General features: G+C 41.4%; 1 protein-coding gene across 1 annotated transcript in view; it reads right to left on the reverse strand.

Annotated features, from left to right (window-relative positions):
- Positions 1-18,646, reverse strand: part of LOC133121513 (transient receptor potential cation channel subfamily M member 4-like) — a 30,161-nt gene extending 11,515 nt beyond the window's left edge. The window contains exons 1-18 of the mRNA XM_061230730.1: positions 18,403-18,646; positions 16,608-16,669; positions 16,344-16,521; positions 15,391-15,571; positions 14,471-14,640; positions 14,178-14,355; positions 12,994-13,058; positions 12,664-12,900; positions 11,785-11,887; positions 8,832-8,953; positions 8,318-8,608; positions 7,800-7,901; positions 6,661-6,789; positions 5,619-5,748; positions 5,084-5,229; positions 4,764-4,876; positions 3,956-4,057; positions 3,774-3,826 (exon numbers count right to left, since the gene is read on the reverse strand). Of these exons, the coding sequence (XP_061086714.1) occupies positions 3,774-3,826; positions 3,956-4,057; positions 4,764-4,876; positions 5,084-5,229; positions 5,619-5,748; positions 6,661-6,789; positions 7,800-7,901; positions 8,318-8,608; positions 8,832-8,953; positions 11,785-11,887; positions 12,664-12,900; positions 12,994-13,058; positions 14,178-14,355; positions 14,471-14,640; positions 15,391-15,571; positions 16,344-16,521; positions 16,608-16,669; positions 18,403-18,468 (2,428 nt within the window). The 5' untranslated portion in view covers positions 18,469-18,646. The remainder of the gene's footprint in view (positions 1-3,773; positions 3,827-3,955; positions 4,058-4,763; positions 4,877-5,083; positions 5,230-5,618; positions 5,749-6,660; positions 6,790-7,799; positions 7,902-8,317; positions 8,609-8,831; positions 8,954-11,784; positions 11,888-12,663; positions 12,901-12,993; positions 13,059-14,177; positions 14,356-14,470; positions 14,641-15,390; positions 15,572-16,343; positions 16,522-16,607; positions 16,670-18,402) is intronic.
- Positions 18,647-20,252: the final 1,606 nt, after the last annotated feature.

Genomic DNA, 20,252 nt, shown 5'->3' on the forward strand with positions numbered 1-20,252 from the left:
TCATTCCAATTAGAACCAACCACACCATAACACAATGCAACAAAAACAAAATGACAAAATGACGAAGGAAAACATAGATGAAGTACAGGCTCAGCGAGAGGCTGTGCTCCCACTGAAACAAATGTGAGAAATACCAAAACATTTGAGAACACCTCTTCCCCAAATGTTTCGTGAAATTCTCTAACTTTCCAAACCTATCTGAGCCTGAGAAATTAGTAATTCTCCTGGCAGAGGAAGGTGCTGCGAAAACTTTGCTACACAATATGTAGCCGCCTGCCACAGCTGGATAGACAGTTGCCAACCTCTATGATCACTAATATGAGAACTTGCCAATTGTTCCTTTTAATTTATTATTCTCAACATTTTCATGTGCTCATGTTTTATTGGTTTATATTTTGTGATATGTTGCCTTGTTGTTTATTATTTAGTTTTTTTGTAAAGCCTTGGTGATACATACAGTCGGGACCATAATTATGGGGTGTTTTTTCTCAGATTTAGCCTAAATATTGCATTTTCTTCAAAATTTAAGCTATATATATATATATATATATATATATACACACACAGTGGGGCAAAAAAGTATTTAGTCAGCCACCAATTGTGCAAGTTCTCCCACTTAAAAAGATGAGAGGCCTGTAATTTTCATCATAGGTATACTTCAACTATGAAAAAAATCCAGAAAATCACATTGTCTGATTGTTAAAAGAATTTATTTGCAAATTATGGTGGAAAATAAGTATTTGGTCAATAACAAAAGTTCATCTCAATACTTTGTTATATACCCTTTGTTGGCAATGACAGAGGTCAAACGTTTTCTGTAAGTCTTCACAAGGTTTTTACACACTGTTGCTAGTATTTTGGCCCATTCCTCCATGCAGATCTCCTCTAGAGCAGTGATGTTTTGGGGCTGTCGCTGGGCAACACGGACTTTCAACTCCCTCCAAAGATTTTCTATGGGGTTGAGATCTGGAGACTGGCTAGGCCACTCCAGGACCTTGAAATGCTTCTTACGAAGCCTCCTTCGTTGCCCGGGCGGTGTGTTTGGGATCATTGTCATGCTGAAAGACCCAGCCACGTTTCATCTTCAATGCCCTTGTTGATGGAAGGATTTCACTCAAAATCTCACGATACATGGCCCCATTAATTCTTTCCTTTACACGGATCAGTCGTCCTGGTCCCTTTGCAGAAAAACAGCCCCAAAGCATGATGTTTCCACCCCCATGCTTCACAGTAGGTATGGTGTTCTTTGGATGCAACTCAGTATTCTTTCTCCTCCAAACACGACAAGTTGAGTTTTTACCAAAAAGTTCTATTTTGGTTTCATCTGACCATATGACATTCTCCCAATCCTCTTCTGGATCATCCAAATGCTCTCTAGCAAACTTCAGACGGGCCTGGACATGTACTGGCTTAAGCAGAGGGACACGTCTGGCACTGCAGGATTTGAGTCCCTGGCCGCGTAGTGTGTTACTGATGGTAGCCTTTGTTACTTTGGTCCCAGCTCTCTGCAGGTCATTCACTAGGTCCCCCCGTGTGGTTCTGGGATTTTTGCTCACCGTTCTTGTGATCATTTTGACCCCACGGGGTGAGATCTTGCGTGGAGCCCCAGATCGAGGGAGATTATCAGTGGTCTTGTATGTCTTCCATTTTCTAATAATTGCTCCCACAGTTGATTTCTTCACACCAAGCTGCTTACCTATTGCAGATTCAAACTTCCCAGCCTGGTGCAGGTCTACAATTTTGTTTCTGGTGTCCTTTGACAGCTCTTTGGTCTTGGCCATAGTGGAGTTTGGAGTGTGACTGTTTGAGGTTGTGGACAGGTGTCTTTTATACTGATAACGAGTTCAAACAGGTGCCATTAATACAGGTAACGAGTGGAGGACAGAGGAGCCTCTTCAAGAAGAAGTTACAGGTCTGTGAGAGCCAGAAATCTTGCTTGTTTGTAGGTGACCAAATACTTATTTTACCGAGGAATTTACTAATTAATTCATTAAAAATCCTACAATGTGATTTCCTGGATTCTTTCCCCCCATTCTGTCTCTCATAGTTGAAGTGTACCTATGATGAAAATGACAGGCCTCTCTCATCTTTTTAAGTGGGAGAACTTGCACAATTGGTGGCTGACTAAATACTTTTTTGCCCCACTGTATATACAGACATAAATAAATATTATTTAGTTCATGTTTTACGATTTCATTGACAAATCTCAAAATATAAAGGCTAATATATAATTTAAATGTTAAATCTGATTTTCAAAAAGAAATATTGAATGAAAATTTTTTATTTTAAATGTCTATATTTATATAGATTTAAGATTGAATTTATTTTTTATTTTTTTCCACAAATCTGTGTTTAAAAGTTAAATATTTAGCAAAAAATAAATATCTTGGGTTCCAAATTCAATATTTATTTTATATCTTAAATTTCCGTTTGTAAACCAAAGATATGCTAATTAGCCCCGGAGATCAGCAGTTTCTGAGAAACTCATACCACCCTGTCTGGCATCAACAATCATTCCATGGTGAAAGACATTTAGATCACAGTTCTTTCACATTTGGTCTGAAAAATAGCTGAACCATTGTCTGCTTGCTTTTATGCATTTTGTTGCTGCCATTTGATTGGCTGATTAAATATTTGCATTAACAAACTGGTGTACAGGTCCACTTAATAAAGTGATCACCGAGTGTATCCGAGCTCACTAGTTACATCCTAACTCTTTTGGACATATTTACAAATGAACTCACTACTAAGATGAGTGGATAATCAACGATGAAAATCTTTTCTCCTTGCAGTTAACGTCTTCAACTTGGCATCGTAGTTATTTTGCGAGCTAGATCACTACTGAAATATCATATACAGAAATGAAACCTCTACTTGATAATAGAGTTGGAAGTTATAAGTGCCATAGTGTTATAAAAAAATGATGCTGTGTGCATTAAATATGTTTTACCATTAGTGATTGACTGTGCGATTACACCTGCTGAGTGTAGGTGTAGGCAATAGGACTGTTAGCTAGTTACATTGTCACCTTATTTCCGTTGTGTCACCACTTTTATGTTAGTAATGCATAAATCAAGAGTATTGGTAGGATTTAAAGTTAAATGTATAACTTATAACTACAAATAGCTAACTAGGCTACGTTTGAAATGAAGTACAGCTGGTGCAACCCAGTACTAAAGAGGTCAAGCAGAGGGTTGCTCGGCAGTGAAGGGGGCTTAGATCTTTGTTTTCTTCCGTTAAAGGTCAACCTTCCAACCTTTATATAAAAACTGATATTGACTGGGCACCATCATAATATTTTTGAATGGATCCCATGTCATCTAGGCCTAGTTTAACCCCTGTGTTTTACCACAAAAGGTGAATGGGTTGCTACGGGTTGCTATGGCCACTCCAAAACATCATCGTCAAGGAAACTGTCACATGATTAAGTGACTATCCATAGATGGTTATCGAGCTAGCTAGCTAACCTGCCTCTCGTTATTAACTTCATAAATGAGCATGACTACTGAAACAAACTTGATCAATGAAAAGTAGCACTTTTTTTCGCTAACCTTTTTTCACAAATATGGTTAAATGGATTTCCAAACACATTTCTCTTATGTGATTTGCTTGAATTTATTGGGTTTTTTTTTTTTTTATCTGCACTGGCTGAAAATAACATTTTTGTGAGAAACAACTGCATTACCCTTGTCTTCCATTGTATTCTTCCAATACAACCTGCACAATATGCATGGATCTTAAAGCTAATGAAAAGAGAAGAGAGATAGACCCACCTTTGTTCTCTTGTCTGTAAGAAAAAAATTCGTCGTCTTCTTCTTCACCGTGACTGTGAGAGAGAGGGAGACAAACACACGATATTAATATTAATATTATTTGATATTAATTTTCACAACTGAAAGGTAAGAGCAGCTGCAGATGCTCAGAGGCAGAAACATTAGGAACACAAGAACATTACGTGTGCTTGATGTCAGAGAAAGAGAAGATGGTCACTCCATCCAGGCTATCCATCTCTTTGTCCCGAGGAACCTCCTCAGGGTTTGCTTCCTCCTCGAGCTCCCTGAGGGAGGGAGTCAGAAATACTTTTTCTTTGTTCATTTCCCTTTGTATTTCAATCTGACACTATTTACATAATTTAAAAAGTGCAAGTACAGTAACAGAAGGAGAGGGAGTGACACAGTTAACAATTCCAATACTACAGGCAATAATAATAACACATTTTATATATATATATGTATATCTATATCTATATATATATATATATATAAATATTTCATTTGTATATTTCACCATACAGAAATGATGGGGGGAAAAAAAGAACAAAACAAATATATATACTATTAATTTCATTATTTTAGAATTCTTGCTTGCTTAAACTTAGTCACAAACGTTCTTTCGTAATACTTTTCATTTCCTAGAGTTAACTGCTTCTGTAATCGATTAACGACTTGTGTTGAGGTAGCCGAGATTAGCCCTATTTGTTGTTAACGTTTAACTAGAATGCATACATTATGTACGTGGAAACTCTGTTATCCATATATACTGAATGTTTGTAAGCAGGAATGGTCTCAACATCTAAACTCCCTTTGAGCTCCCATAATACAGCTGTTGTCCTGCTTCTGAATACCTCTCCTTATTGTTACTGAACCTAAAGAAATTCCACAGCAGCAGTCAATAAACTAGGATAGGCACACTAATGAAAATGGGTGTTAAGCCCGGCTTTGAATCACTCACAGTGATACGGAGACAAAGAGACAGCTACCTACCTGTACTTGATGAGCTTGGTGTAGACAAGAAAGGGGCAAAGGAAAGTGAAGAGGAGTCTCCACACCTCTGTGCTTCTGTCCATGTCTCCCCACCAGATCTGAGACAGGAGAGACTAAGACAAAAACAAAGTTTGGCAATTGTCATACAAAATTCAACATCAGCTTTGGGAAAAAAAAAAAAAAAACATGAAGAAAATCAGACAGACAAGTGTTTGTTTGTGCTTCTTAAAGCTGGCCACAGTTAGCCCTTTTACATATATTTTTTATAAAATATGCATATACATACAGTAAAATCAAAGCATGGGAGCAAACAAACAGACCTGCACTCCATCTTGGCTGAAGAAGAGGCGGGCATCACCTGCTGTTGCCATCTGCAGACAGGTAGCCCCGCCCCAAACCTTTGACATCCTGATCAGTAGTGTAAAGGAGCGATTCTCACTGCTCTGGTAGCACTGACTGAACACATCTAGAGAGGGGGGCAGAGGGGGACTTAAAATACAACACCACCTGCTACATCATGCCTAATGCAGACTGTCACACTATTGTGCCAATGCACACTGCAGTGTGACAGTCTTACACTTAAACAATGACTTGAATCAAGTGCATTAAACATGAAAAGGTTTTAACAAAAAAAATAAAATGTAATGCTTTAACGGATTATATTTTTGTTTATTCCACACTGCAATAAATATATTTTATCCATACATGCCTTCACTCGATTTCCTTATCAAGCACAAATATAATGTAAAACATTCCATCAGACACCATGTCAATGCAATATACAGTGCATTTAATGAACACCAAGGGAAAATATTAATGTCTCGGGGTCAGTGGGCCAACCTTCCACTCTCTCACCATGTGCTAGGTTCTCAAACTTCTGTGCCAGCTCCTTCATGGACAGCTTGTTCTCAGTCTCCCCCTCCAGCTTTGAAAGTTCCCTCAGCATTTTACAGCCACCAAGTGCGCTCAGTACAGACTCTCCTCCCTATGAAAGGTAGAGATTGAAAGGCATATATATATGGGCCAGCCTGTAGCATAGTGGTTAAGGTAAATGACTGGGGGTAAATGACTGGGTCGGTGGTTCTAATCCCAGTGTAGCCATAATAAGATCCGCACAGCCTTCGGGCCCTTCACCCTGCATTGCTCCAGGGAAGGATTGTCGTCTGCTTAGTCTAATCAACTGTATGTGGCTCTGGATAAGAGTCTCTGCCAAATGCCAATAATGTAATGTAATCCATCCATCCATCCATTATCTGAACCCGCTTATCCTGATCAGGGTCGCAGGGGGGCTGGAGCCTATCCCAGCATACATTGGGCGAAATGCAGGAATACACCCTGGACAGGTCACCAGTCCATCACAGGGCACACGCACCATTCACTCACACACTCATGCCTACGGGCAATTTAGACTCTCCAATCGGCCTAACGTGCATGTCTTTGGACTGTGGGAGGAAACCAGAGTACCCGGAGGAAACCCACGCAGACACGGGGAGAACATGCAAACTCCGCACAGAGAGGCCCTGGCCGACGGGGATTCGAACCCAGGGCCTCCTTGCTGTGAGGCGGCAGTGCTACCCACTGCACCATCCGTGCCGCCTCGTAATGTAATATAATATATATATATAAAATATGAAAGGAAGGGGTCTTGCAAAGACAGAAGTAAGTCTCTAGGACATCGCCATCTTGGGTTTAGGGAGCCATCTGACAGCAAAGAACCCAACCATAGCTGTGAGAGAATAAGCAAAATTATTTTTCTGTTCCTACTTTTTACAAAAAATTAAATGCTGACTATAGAGAACAGCACCATAACTTCAAATACTAGTGCTAAGACCCAGGCTGTAAGTTACGGTAAGATTATGCTCCTGCCACAGATCAACACAACACATTGGCGAATTACCATCTCCCAGAAGAAGATGGCCATCTCACTGCGGTTCTGCAGGACAGCCCAGATGAAGAGGGCAGCCCAGGGGTGATGGCAGCGCTTTGGGAGATACAAACGCTGACCCTGAAGCAACTTGTTCATTTTCTGCGAGAGACAGGCAACCATTTAACCATTAATCCTGTGACAAATATTTACATTTAAAAGGGAAAATAGTACATGAAGCAGTGGCGTGGTTAACACACTACAAAAAACCTTGAAGACACAGAGGTCCTAAGTATCAAAAATATACACTCACCGAGCACTTTATTAGGTATTTATTAGACTTATTTTTTAGACTTCTACTGCTGTAGCCTATCCAATTAGAGTTATGATGCGTTGTGTGTTCAGAGATGCTCTCCTGCATACCACTGTAATGTGTGGTTATTTGCATTCCTGTCAGCTTTGACCAGTCTGGCAATTCTCCTCTGATGTCTCTCATTAACAATTTCTGTTTGCAATACTGCTGCTCACTGTATTTTTGTTTTTTGCACCATTCTTTGCAAACTCTAGAGACTAGCGTGTGTGAAAATCCCAGGAGATAAGCAGTTTCTGAGATAATCAAACCACCCTGTCTGCCATCAACAATCATTCCACTGTCAAGGTCACTTAGATCAAATTTTTTCCCCATTCGGATGGTTGATGTGACCATTAACTGAAGCTCCTGACCCATATCTACATGATTGTATGCATTGCGCTGCTGCCACACAATTGGCTGATTAGATTATTACACTTACTTATTCATGTGATTAAGTAAAAATGTTCCTAATAAAGTGCTTGGTGAGTGTATATTTATTTTATTATGCTCACACTGTGAAAAAATAAACATGCAAATTGGGTTTGTCAGGGTATACTCAGTAACACCTTCAACCCATCACATCTTCTATTCCTGGCAGCCTGGAACACCTTTTCTGCCATAGCCCCCAGTGCAATACTTCCCTCTAACTCCAATTTACCCCTGGTCAAAATGGTCAACTCATAGGCCTGGATACATTCTCCAAGAGCATGCAGGTCCTTCTGCTCTTTATCGAGCAGAGTGACGACATCAGTGAAGACTGATACTATCACCACAATATAGGATAGAGAAGTAGTCATGTCAGTGGGTAGCCTTGCAATACCTTCAGTGACTTTCTCGTGTGAGCAGCATCATCCAGTCCCAAGGGAACAAAGTAGAATGGCTTACATACATCTCCCAAGATATCCCATAATACTCTTGAAACCTGGGAGGGGAGGAAGAGGGATGCAACTATTAGCATCTGAGAGGATATATCTAATGTAGTAGCTTACCACATACATTACAGTACAATGCATTGTTCTTCGGTCTCAATCGTGAGCAGTGAGCACCTATCATCAACAACAGGGTTACTCAACCCAAGTCCATTTCAGAGCTACCTGAAAAAATGCCCAACCGGATTAAATGTCCCACCGGGACCAACATAAAGTAACCCTCATCTACAGAGTTGAGGAGTCATGGAAACTGGCAATTGACTTTGTAATACATTCAATCTTGTATTATTTACAGAATCGCTGCTCAGTTCTCAAATGTCTTTATCCTTTGTATTTATTTTATGCAGAACTAACCTGGAAATAGATTTACATCCCTGTGCATTATGCTACCATCTTCATTACGTCTCACCTCATATAAAGTAAATTCCTTATTGGCCCGTTCTTTAATGAGTCCAGGTTGGGGGTTATCGAGCTCAGTTGCAAGGGAGGGCATGGATCCCGTGCTGATCCGCCGTTCATTCAGACGCCGCTGCAGCATGTTGTAGGCCAGGGAGCTGTCCGATACTGTACTGTACAGATCCTCCAGGCGTTTGTACGTCAGGTAGTCCAGGATGTTCAAGCCATTCTCAGTGAAGAGCCGCACAAACTGAGGTTTGTTGTTCACCAAGGCATCAGTCATGGAGGCCTCCAAGTCTTCGTACTGATTAGGGAGGGGGTCAGTAAACAGATCATAAGTACATACTGCTACCTATAAGCACAGAGTGACTGATTGACTACAGTGCAGTCAAGCTGCTGATGGATAATGTACTAGGAGAAACAAGTTGTTCAGAAGAAGGGATTGAAGCTTATATTACATTAATTACAATCCACTCCATTATATTACAGTGCATTACCCTGAGAGATTCACACAGAATTATGTTCACCTTCCACTGAATATCTCCATTGAAGAGCTCACTTTTGGCAATGTCCACTCGGTTCCAGGCCACGGCAAGCTTCAGCTCTTCTGTGTATGGACTTGTGTCATTGGGATCCCGATGTTTACTTGCTGTAAAATAGACAAAGAATGAATTGGGTGAAGTGGACATTAACGGCTTGCGAATCACCACATTTAATCCTCCTAATTGGAACAGCAAGGCAAATTCCTTTGTTTTTACATTTGGGGTTGAGATTTAAAAAATAACACGAGACAAGAGATCAGAATTTCATCTTTTATTTCCTGGCATTTACACCTAGATGTGTTAGACTACTTAGAACAGGGGTCGGCAACTCTGGTCCTGGAGAGCCACAGGGTGTGCTGGCTTTCGTTGTTACTTGGCATTCATTGATCAATGAAAGCCGTTGATTGCACAGTTAACTCACCTCACCTGGTTTCTTGGGTCTGAATCGGTTGCTTATTTTAAGGTGGAGACGAAAGCCAGCACACCCTGCGGCTCTCCAGGACCAGGGTTGCCGACCCCTGACTTAGAACATAGCAGCTTTGGTATCAGACCACCCAATTTTAGGTGAGAAAAAGTATTGGAACAGAGATTATTTAAGTAATTGAAAGTAAATAACACTGTATGCTGTTCCAATACTTTTGGAGGGGAACGGTTTTGCTCTGGGTTACGTCAGACTTCCAAGGCCTATTTGATGTTGGTCAAAATAAATAATAATGAATAAAAAAAAATCATGTGAGTGCCAGGAGCATCAGGATGAGCTGATCAGGGCGTTGGAAGTGAGAACGAGGCCTGACATTACAGGTGCCGGTCGAAAACGCACGAGGATTATTGAGAGCCCACAAGTGCAAACAGACAGTGTGAATGCTGTGGATAAGCAAAACAAGCAGCGAAAAAACCAAGGACAAATGGCAGGGAGAGATTTACCATGGAGCTGTAAATATTGGGGAAACAACCACAAGAGAGGCAGAGAACAATGTCCAGCCTACAGTAAGGCATGCAGAGCATGCGGCATTTCAAATCACTTCGCTAAAGTATGTCAGGCCAGCAGCTAGTACACCAAAATGGGAAATGTGCATGTGATTGAAGATGACGAACATGCGGAAGGGGACTCAGATACTGACGATAGACTGTTCCTAGCCACTGAATGCATTAATAATGAGGAATTCCCAAAGCGAAAATGGTTTATACACTAGTGTCTGAATAACAAAAGGCAGGTATGGCAGCTAGATTCAAGCGGCACCTGCAAAGTCAGGAGCCGCTGGACTAAAGAGAGGGCGTTACCCGGAAATGCATTACAAACAAGTTGACAGTACTCAGGATAAAGGATGCAGTCGCTTGGGACATTCCACAGACTCACATTCCTCATCTTTAGGAGCGTTGAAACCAAAGAAGTGCCTCTTCAGAAACCAAAGAAGTGCCAGACACATGTGTATGTCTGGGCTCTCTGAGTGTCACAATCCCGGACGAGCTGAATAAAGTGGAGGCAGGCCAGACTACACCCCTTACAAAGGAACAGCTGTTACAAAACTACCAGGATGTCTTTAATGATCCAATCAGTCCCAGACGAGATACATTTTTACCTGGACCCAAATGTAAGTCCTATACAGTGTTGACCAAGAAATGTTCCAGAAAGTAGAAGGTTTGAGAGCGAGAGTCAAGAAATAGCTGGACAGACATATCGGAGATAGCAACATCCCACCAGTGATCGAACCAACAGCATGGATCAGTAATATGGTGACCATTGTAAAGCCGTTGTATCAACCCAAAGCCTCTAAACCTAGCACTGCTTAGGTCTCACTACCACATGCCGATACTGGAAGACGTGTTGTACAAGCTGTCAGAAACATTATTAGAAAATTGGAACATGGAAAAGTTGCAGTCAAGAAAAGGTCAAGATTTCAGATAGAATGAAATCTGACCTCGTGAGAAATGCTCAGAAGAACCCACACATCACTGCAGAAGAACCCACACATCACTGCAGAATATAACATACTCACGTAACAAAGACCTACATGGCAGAGTTGCCAGAAGGAACGACCTCAACACAAAATTAAGTGTTTGAAGTCGGTAAAAGAAAACATTGAGAAGCCTAAAGCCTTTTGCAACAATGTACTTCTGACTAATGAAAACAAAATATAGTATCACCAAAGAAGGTATGTTTGGAGAAAAAAGGGAGAAACCTTTGTAGAGAAGAACACCTTGTGAACTGTTGGTCAGAGTCTCTGCTGTTCTGACCTCTACGGGGAGGTCGTTCCACCACCGTGGAGTCAGAAGACAGTAGTCGTGACCAGGAAGTGGAAGTGTGGAGAGGGGGAAAAACCAGGCTTCCTGTTGTGGCTAAACGAAGAGGTCTGGCAGGTGTGTAGGGTCTGATGATCTTTTGGAGGTAAGCTGGGGCTGACTCCATAACTGCCTGGAAAGTTAGGACCAATGTTTTGAATTTGATGCAAGCCATAACAGGCTGCCAGTGGAGGGAAGTGAGCAGGGGGTGACATGGGTGTATCTGCAAAGGTTGAAGACCAGCCAAGAGAGAGTAGTCCAGGCAGGACAGTACCACTTTGACCAGGAGCTGGGTCGAGTAGGGGTTGAGAAACGGGCAGATTCTCCAGGTGAGGATTCTCTGGATTTTAGCTCCCAATATGCTACAAGATGACTTTTCTTGGTTCTGCGATCTCCTATATGGCATTCGTTAACAGCAAAGGCAGCTGTTCCACTTTTTCGGAACAGTGTTGTGAAATTTTTGCGTACTACCTCTACCAACGTCAGGACTCAAGCAATTGTCCCCCACCGAATGAGATCAGAGGTGGCAACAGCACATGGGGGTGGGGGACAACATGTTTACCATTTGCTTGTTTCATTGGTGTCATTTATCTCTCATCAGTCACAGCAAAGCCAATATTACAGGCCAACCAAATACAAGAAGAATATAGACACTTACCTCTGACTAGAGCTTTGAGCAGGACTGTGTCAAAATCATCCGGCCCCTCCTGCTGACCATGGTAGATGGTGATCAGCTCCCTATTGTGACAGATATTCAGTGCCTGGAAATGAGGTGTGAGACAGAATAATTCTAGAAAGTTGATAAAAGGATTCATGAGATTCATATTTACGCAGGATGGAAGAAAGTTGGCCACACCCTTACCTCACTAGGCTTGCAAAGTGATGGAACTTTCCAGTCAATTTTTGGTAATTTTCAATCTCATAACACCACGCAAACTAAATCTGATAGAGGATTGTCAAGATTCTTCAGAGAAGAGTATGCTAGCTGTGGTTGAGATTGACTTGACTTGCTTGACCTAAGATAGTTATTTAAAATGTTTAATGTTTTTTGTTGAACCTCATTTTAGTCAAAAGTTATTCTTAATACATGGGCCTATCTACATGCATGTCTATCAAGGTTCTCCCCAGAAGAGTGGTGCTCAGGCCCCTGTGTGTAATGTAGTACATTAAGCTTTAGCACCTTACTGTTAAATCACTAGCCTAGTCTACCCCTAAGTAGTTGTTCCATGCCCAGTATAAAAAATAAGTTCCGATTATGTCAATTATGAGACAGAAGAGTTTCCGCTACATTTCCAAACTAAGGTAAGTTAAGCTATCCTTTTAAAGTTCATGTACATGTACGAATAACCTCTCCCATGCATATACATGTAAGCACTATATAACTTTATGGACTGATGTGCAAAAAGAAGCCAGCTAGACATCACATGTCTTCGAGGACAGGATAGCAAGTGTTTCATTACTTTGTTTGCAAAAAATGTTGAAGTACGCTCTTTGAAAAAATTATACAAGGACAGTTTCCAAATGCTCATCTGCCCACCATTTCAGTTAATTTCTCTGTCTGTCTTTCTTCCTCAGAGGGAAAGTGCTTCTTCACTCTCTCTCTGACTTGGTCCCTCAGGTCAACACTGGGGACCTCCCCTTCTCCTTCAATAGCAACCGAGGCGGCAGGAGCAGAAAAGAGGTCATCCACAATCTCAGAGATGAGGTCAGCTGCACCCCCAGACTCTGCCAGGACTAGCCAAGGTGTCGAGTTCCGGAGAGAATTGTCCACTTGCTGAAAATATTGAAGGGTTTGACATTAATAGGTGTTGGATGGGATTAGAGCAACATTATGAGCAGCACATCAGCATTATTATTCATTACTCACCATTAGCATTGTTGCCTCTCCAGCTATCAACATACACAGCACTGGAATCTCAATGCTTCCACTGCCTGGAAGAGAAGAAAACAGATATCGATGGACACACCGTTTGCATACATAAAACCTGGTAAGGTTTATACAAGCAGAAAGACAGGCCGGGGTGACAGGCTGTTGTTGGTAGATAATGATGAGATATAGAACTTGTAAAAATTTTGCCAGCCAATCCACTTGAATTTCGCTGGGTGTTACGATGAAAAACGCATCACAACACAAACTGTGATTCTCACAGGTCCGTAACTTAAGGAAAAGCCCTAAATCTGTGAGGATTTGTATCTAGACGTACTTTTGTATGTTGAATTCATATCCCATCTCAGAGAATGTGCATCTGCTTTCGTTTAGGAGATAGTTGGCCCTAAAAGTGCACTTTTTTCCCCACTTGGGGACCAATTTTCAGGGTCAAGTCAACATTTATTATGTCAATTTATTTGTAAAATAGTCATCTGAGTGCACTTTCTCATTGTGTAAAAATAAACGTGACACAAATTTCCAAAGATTTACGGCTTTTATTTACGAAGCGATAGACCTCTAAATATCACATTTTGTGCCACGGTGCATTTTTCATTGGGACACCTGGCATGACTTTAAATGGCTCTACCCAGGAGAGGAAATGGAGTATGAAGTTCTTAGGGATGTTATATCTCATAATTGTCTACCAACACATTGGAAAAATCCAATAGGTGCAGGGGTGCAGCCTCCTGGAGTTGGTACGGAATGGCCCTTCAGCTTAAATTCTGATTGGAAAAGATTCTATGACTTTAGGCTATTGACCCTTATCCTCAGTATGTACAAAAAGTCTAGTACCAAAGATACTATACAAAAACCAAGACTGTATTCAGAAATATAAAGCCTCCGACAGCAGCATCGGTAGCGAATTTCAATTGTTTTTTTACATTAAATTACATGTCATTGAGCTGCCGTTTTTATCCAAAGCGACTTACATTTTGATTAGACTAAGCAGGAGACAGTTCCCCCAGGAGCAATGTGGGGTTAATGTCCTTGCACAAGGGCCTTTACATCTGTGTGGATCTTATCGTGGCTACACCGGGGATCGAAGCACCAACCTTGCGGGTCTCAGTCATGTATCTTAACCACTAAGCCACTAGGCTACAGCAACCATTTTGTTCTCTCACCCCAGATGCCCGTCTTCTGGTTGGAGATGTACTTCTCCAGACGGCCCCTGAAGCCAGCTTCGCCCCCTCTGCGCCCCACGCTGCCGTCATCTACCAGCAGAAAGGCCTGGCAGTTGTTGTCCAGACAGCAGGTGTCTTGAGAAGTGTTCTGCACATAATACCTGGCAGGAAAGCTGCCCTGAGAGACAGTGACTCAACATTAAAAAGACAAATAAGGCAGTATATGCTTGTGGCCAATTCATTTTTGCACATAATATGCATTTGTGGGATCCCATCCTTGGTGCTGATGTTACCTCTGGATTGATCAGTTGGTGGCGGTTTTGCACCAGGCCCCAGGGGGCGATGCCTATGGTGGTGACCTTGGTTTGGGCCAGTGAGGGGGCGGCAGTGACATGATCTCTCACTGCCTCACCCACACACCTCCCCACCCCCTCCCGCAACCCTCCAGTCAATATCCAGGCACCTGAGAGAAAGGGTAAAAAGAAAGAGGTATAAAAAGAAAAGCATTTGTTTAGCTATAATGCATCATTTGAGTTCTCTGCCAAAATGTCTTGTTCTTGAGTTGAGTTGAGTTGATGGGTTTGGAGAGTTGAACTAAATGACGAAGAAAAGCATGTTACAGCTACCATGTTCTTAAACTGTGCAATACACTTTTTGTAACAATGTTTTGTTCAAGTGAAAAACGGAACAATGTTTTGAAATAACTACACTACTTGGCAAGCCTATGAAGAACCCTGAATAAGAACGGAATTTACGTAAATCATTTGAGCCAACTAGACACAGAAAGGCCTGTGCAAGGGGCCGCTGTGATTGATGTGGTCCTGTGGAGCCCACATCTTTGAATGCCCTTGTCCTTGTAACGGGAATTCCTCTGGCTAAGGCAGGCTTTCAGAGGAAGCCTCTATTGTGATCGCATTTAGCAGCATACCCTGAGGGGCAGTGCTCTCCCTTCGTGTGCCATTCAAAAAAGAGAAGGCAATTGTTTACAAAAAGTTCTTTCTGCCACGGCTCCTTCATTCCTTCTGGCCTATAAAGTGACTCCACTATGATATAACGTGGACAGCTGACAGACAAAGGCATGTGTCCCATGAGAACTGTGTACACAAATACATATGCTAACATTCTAAACATCTAGGGAGGAGATGTGAAAACAGGAAAGAAGGCTATTTAAAATGCAACAAGTCTAAGGAAGGAGAGAGAATAGGGGAGTCACCTGTACTCTGAGCAGCCTTAACCAGCCCCTGTCTGAGCACTTCTCGAACCCAGGTCCTCACCTTCACCTTGCCCTCCCCGCCCACCACTGACACCACCAAGTTAGGCCGAGGTACACCCCAGTGAACGGTCATCAGAGTGTAAGCCATGCTTGGGAGGGTGTCATAGGACAGGCGCAGGAACTGGGAGCGGCGAGGGAGAGAGAACGTCACATATAGACCACACAGGACGCTGGCACATTGGTACATACAGTACATGAACACTGCCCGAACAGACATGGACATGGTCCACAGTACATGACCATTGACTGAGGGGATCATATCTCAAGCACAATCCCAAACGGCGGCCTGTGTGATTGAGTGACAAAGACATCTGAATAAGCAGTAATATTACTTGTTGAAGTTCAGAATCTGACATCTGAGAGTCTGTTTTCATAGTAACACGGTGGGACACTGGACCATTGGAAAGCTGAAAGCCAATTTTTAAGTCACTCACAGAATTGGAAACTTCTTGTATCAAAGGCAAAATGCCACACCCTGTCAAAACTTTAATAAGAAATAACTGGTACCCCGTTGAAGTATCCTTGAGAGGTCATTGTACGGTCAGTTACAGTTCTATTGAGCTCAAATTCATGCTCATGCTGTACAAGGCAAACAAAATGCTATTGGCTGTAACTTAATACACTTGCAATCTAAATATAACAATGTTTAATTTGTTCAGTTGCTCACCTTATTTGATTATCATTGCCATCAGAAATTGAGAAATGGCAGTTCAACACATAGAAAAGGCACTTGTGAGAAAAATAGAAAGGGGTCTTGAGATCAGGGAATTGAAAGGAAGAAGGAAGATGAACAAAAACACTGTACTACAAAGGCAAACAAAGGGTAAAGTTATGATTTAATAAATGACTGAGTGAATAACTCAAAGTCAGGACCATATAAAAGGAACACCCACGTGACTGTGTCTCTTCCCTACACCAGCAAACTCCAGCTCCCCGAAGGCGTCGGTGGGGTACTCCGACGAGTGCTGGGCACTGTCCCACTGGCTCACGATGGCTGTGCCAAAATAATCCCCTGTGGCCACTGAAGTATGCGTCGCCCGTTCGCCCCCACATTGACACAGAGCCCCATTGCTGAGTGGGGACGAGAAGATTCTATAAATGCAGATTCAATTCTACAGGTAAACATTGCCATGAAGACAAAAATAATGATACTCTACCTAGATGAGTCTTCAACAAAAGTTGTACATACTCTCTTCTTAATTATCTTGGAGATCCAGCTCTACAATGATACAATAATTTACATTTTGTTAATTGAAACATTTGTTCAGATGGATACCAGGAAATCCAGTAGCTACATAACAGAGCTCTGTAAACCAATCAGAGAGTCCTTAATGAAATAGGACAGACAATTCCTAGGAACTAAATACCATTCATTACAGTACAAGACAGGCCCGGCCAGACAAACTAGGCAAGTCTGTTCCTGAATCGGCTCTGTGGAGAACGAAACCACTTCTCCCAAAAATATTAGCCACAAAACATTGTCTAATCACATTACATAATGCCAATGAGAGAAACGGTGTAATACCAGTCATTTCAAATGCAGTACAAATAAGGGTCAGTTGAACAATATAATTTATAAGCCAAATCACATGCTTGTGTTTGAAACTGAACATTCATGGAAGTAAGTTCCACCTCTCTTTGTCCTTTAATGTCGTATGATAAATATCATGTTATTGTAGCGGGAAGGAAACAAGATACTGTTTTTTCTATGTGCAGTAGAATATGAACTCTTGTTGGGCATCCCTATGGCCAAATAGGACCACTAGAAACACAAGGAAGCCATAAAATTAACAGGATTTGTGAGAGGTGAGTGACAGTATTCAAACTTTTGCCAAAGTAAATTAAATCAGAATATGTAATATCATTGCATTGTACATGGGTCATACCATGAAAAATCAACCAGAAGTGTAGGGGTGACGACTAGTTTGCTCAAACTGTGTAAATGTTGAGTTCCTCTCTATATGCACAAAAGCAAAACCAATTATTACACAAAAGCAAATCTGCCAAATGACAAAAATGTAAATGTAAATTGCCACTAATAAGTTGATAAGGATTGCTGGGTAAGGTCATTACATTTTGTGTAAATAATTCTGTGGCATCCCCACATAACTTTAATTGCCATGAACTGGAGTTTCCGCCAGTGTGTCTGACACCAGGAAATTGCCGAGCATAACTTGGAAAACGTTTTTTTTGCATGGCTTCCAGTGTGTTAAGCAACAGATTTGTAACAATGCCAAGTATTCCTATTATCTATAGGACGTTTCGTGTCAACTATTATTTCCAGTCACATGTATTATTTGTTTAAATCATGGGACATGTATTGCTCCCCATAGTTTATTAATGAAGTAGCCTATTGCTTTTTCAATAAGCGCACAATACATATGACTTTGATTTGGGGAAAAACATATCCCAGCCTCGAAGGTGTTGCAGAAGACATACCTGTCCGCACATAGTCGTCTATACATGTTTTAGTTTGTGAAGTGGACTGACGTCACGGCTATAGCAGCTGACAACTTCAAGAGAGCCTCTTATGGTTTAGCTCCGAATTTAAAACGTGAACTATACAGCAATATAATTGATTGCAACCAGCAATGGTGGTTAAAATTAGATAAAGGGAAAACATACCGCAGAGCTAAACTTTACCGTATGAGAACGTTACGGCACATCGAACTAAAACCTGGACACTTTCAAAATGCGGATATTAGGCTGCTTCTGAAGCTACATATGCTATTTTCCGCGTTACGATTAGTCAACTTTAAGAACAAAGTTTGTTCCCTTGACAAGAATTTAGATGTAGCATATTAAGAGCGTGAATGCCAACAGTTGTCATGCAGTTCACTTTTGTATCTTTAAACGTGCTGTTGTTTCTAACTCGCAGTGATTAAAGTGTTTTAATCAAAATGCTTCGTGTATACTGCTGTACCACGCAGGTAAGTACATTTCAGCGCCTACCTGATCCTTCTCCGGTTTCGACGTTCCTTCTCTCCCTCCTCCCTCCTCTTTGTCAGTTTCTTTCATTACTCCTAGTCCCCAACCATGGGGTAAAGTAGGTTACTGTATGGTACCTCTGGTGCAAGAACTAGCCTACTGAGGAACTGAGGAAGGCCCGTGATGAAATGGGATGTGGCTCCGGTTCGGGAAGTAACTTAACTTCAAGCAACAGTGAAGTCATCTATTTTCAATATTGAGGTAGTTACCTACGAGACCTGGCGTACCGAGGGTGTGGTTTAAAATATAGAATTAAAGGGGTGAGAAAAGATTTTATTAAAAGCACGCCCAACGGAAAACCCCGTCAGATTCAGTGCTTTGATACATTGACATACAGTCTGTACTTTAAACAATATAGGGGTGATCACAAATATATGATGATGTAACAATCACCAGTGGTAATTGAACGAGTTCTAGAGCCCTGACTTTGAATTTTGGAAAAAGTTAAAGCTATAGACCTACTTGCTGCATTGTTTTCTTTCCGGGCAGGATTTATTCCGTAGATGACCTTTAAGTGGCCTTTTTTATTTTACCATTTAATAGGAATGCAATAATTAGCGACACAAATACAAGACACATGCTACGAAAATCACAAACATTTTTATTTCAAATAAATTTAGCATTCATAGAAAATGTATAAGTTATAAATATAAGTTATCTGTATATACAAAAGCACAGAGCACAACTGATACACACAACTATACACCTATATCTCCTCTCTTTCCTTATACAGAACAGTCTTTATAAACCACTGTGCATTAAATGTTGAAACTTCTATCTCCTCTCCTGTCCTGTCTCTACTCAGCACAGCGATGTACGGGGGATGAGTCAGGGCATGTAGGCAGAAACACTGACTGGGGGTTTTCAACACCAGGCTTGATACGGTGCCAGATACTATTTCACTTTTAGGCAAACTAAGCAATAGGTACACTTAGGGGTAGGAAAAGGCGAGCATTGCTGGGCTGAATGGCCTGTTCTCGCCATCACATTGTTATGTTGTATAAATAGAAACATTTCTTCACCCATGTCTGTTAAACTGTGAATCTGGCACTCTCTACCCTTCAATCTCTCTGTGGAGATTCACACACTCATTGTCATTTGTGCTTCCCGTCCTCTCCTATCTCCCATAGCCCTGTGGATCATTGGCCTTTTTGGACTGGTCCTTTCCACTGGTCTGGCCGATACGATACAGCGTGTTGGCCAGGTTGTGAAGCTGGCAGGTGCCAAGCTGACAGCCTCGCTGTGGGACCCGGCGGGGACGAACCCTGGGCTCTGTGCTGTGAGAAAGAAACATGGTACTGTAAGGTACTGGTGAAAGTACTGAATAAATCCCACTTTAAACACAACAGATATGCACATAACCAAAGACACAATATATACAGCTCTTATCTCAGTACCTGTCTGTTTTGTGCAGCACCATGAGGCTCAGAATATGTCCCGGCAGGGCAGCCTTCAGATTCTCAACCTTTAAACTCTGAACACCCCTCTCTGAAACAGAGACAACTGGCTGGAGTGGTCTAACAGAAGCAGAGAAAATTTTATGAGTATTATGCAGTTTGGTCAATTCAATTAAACATTTTGAAATAAGAAATGCCCATTATATTTCTATAAGGATTATTTTCCACTTATTAATTGAATTTCATCTTATTTCCTGAATCGACGGAACTGAAATTGAATAGACCCAACATTGTTGGTGTTACTTTGCTAATTCATGTTCATGCAATATGTTATGTAAAAAGGGTAGGGTATAATAACCGAAAGCGTCAGCCTACACTGTTTCAGTCAATATTGTTATTAATTATTTATATGTTAAT

This window comes from Conger conger, chromosome 2 (genome assembly GCF_963514075.1).
Source record: "Conger conger chromosome 2, fConCon1.1, whole genome shotgun sequence".
Taxonomy (NCBI): domain Eukaryota; kingdom Metazoa; phylum Chordata; class Actinopteri; order Anguilliformes; family Congridae; genus Conger; species Conger conger.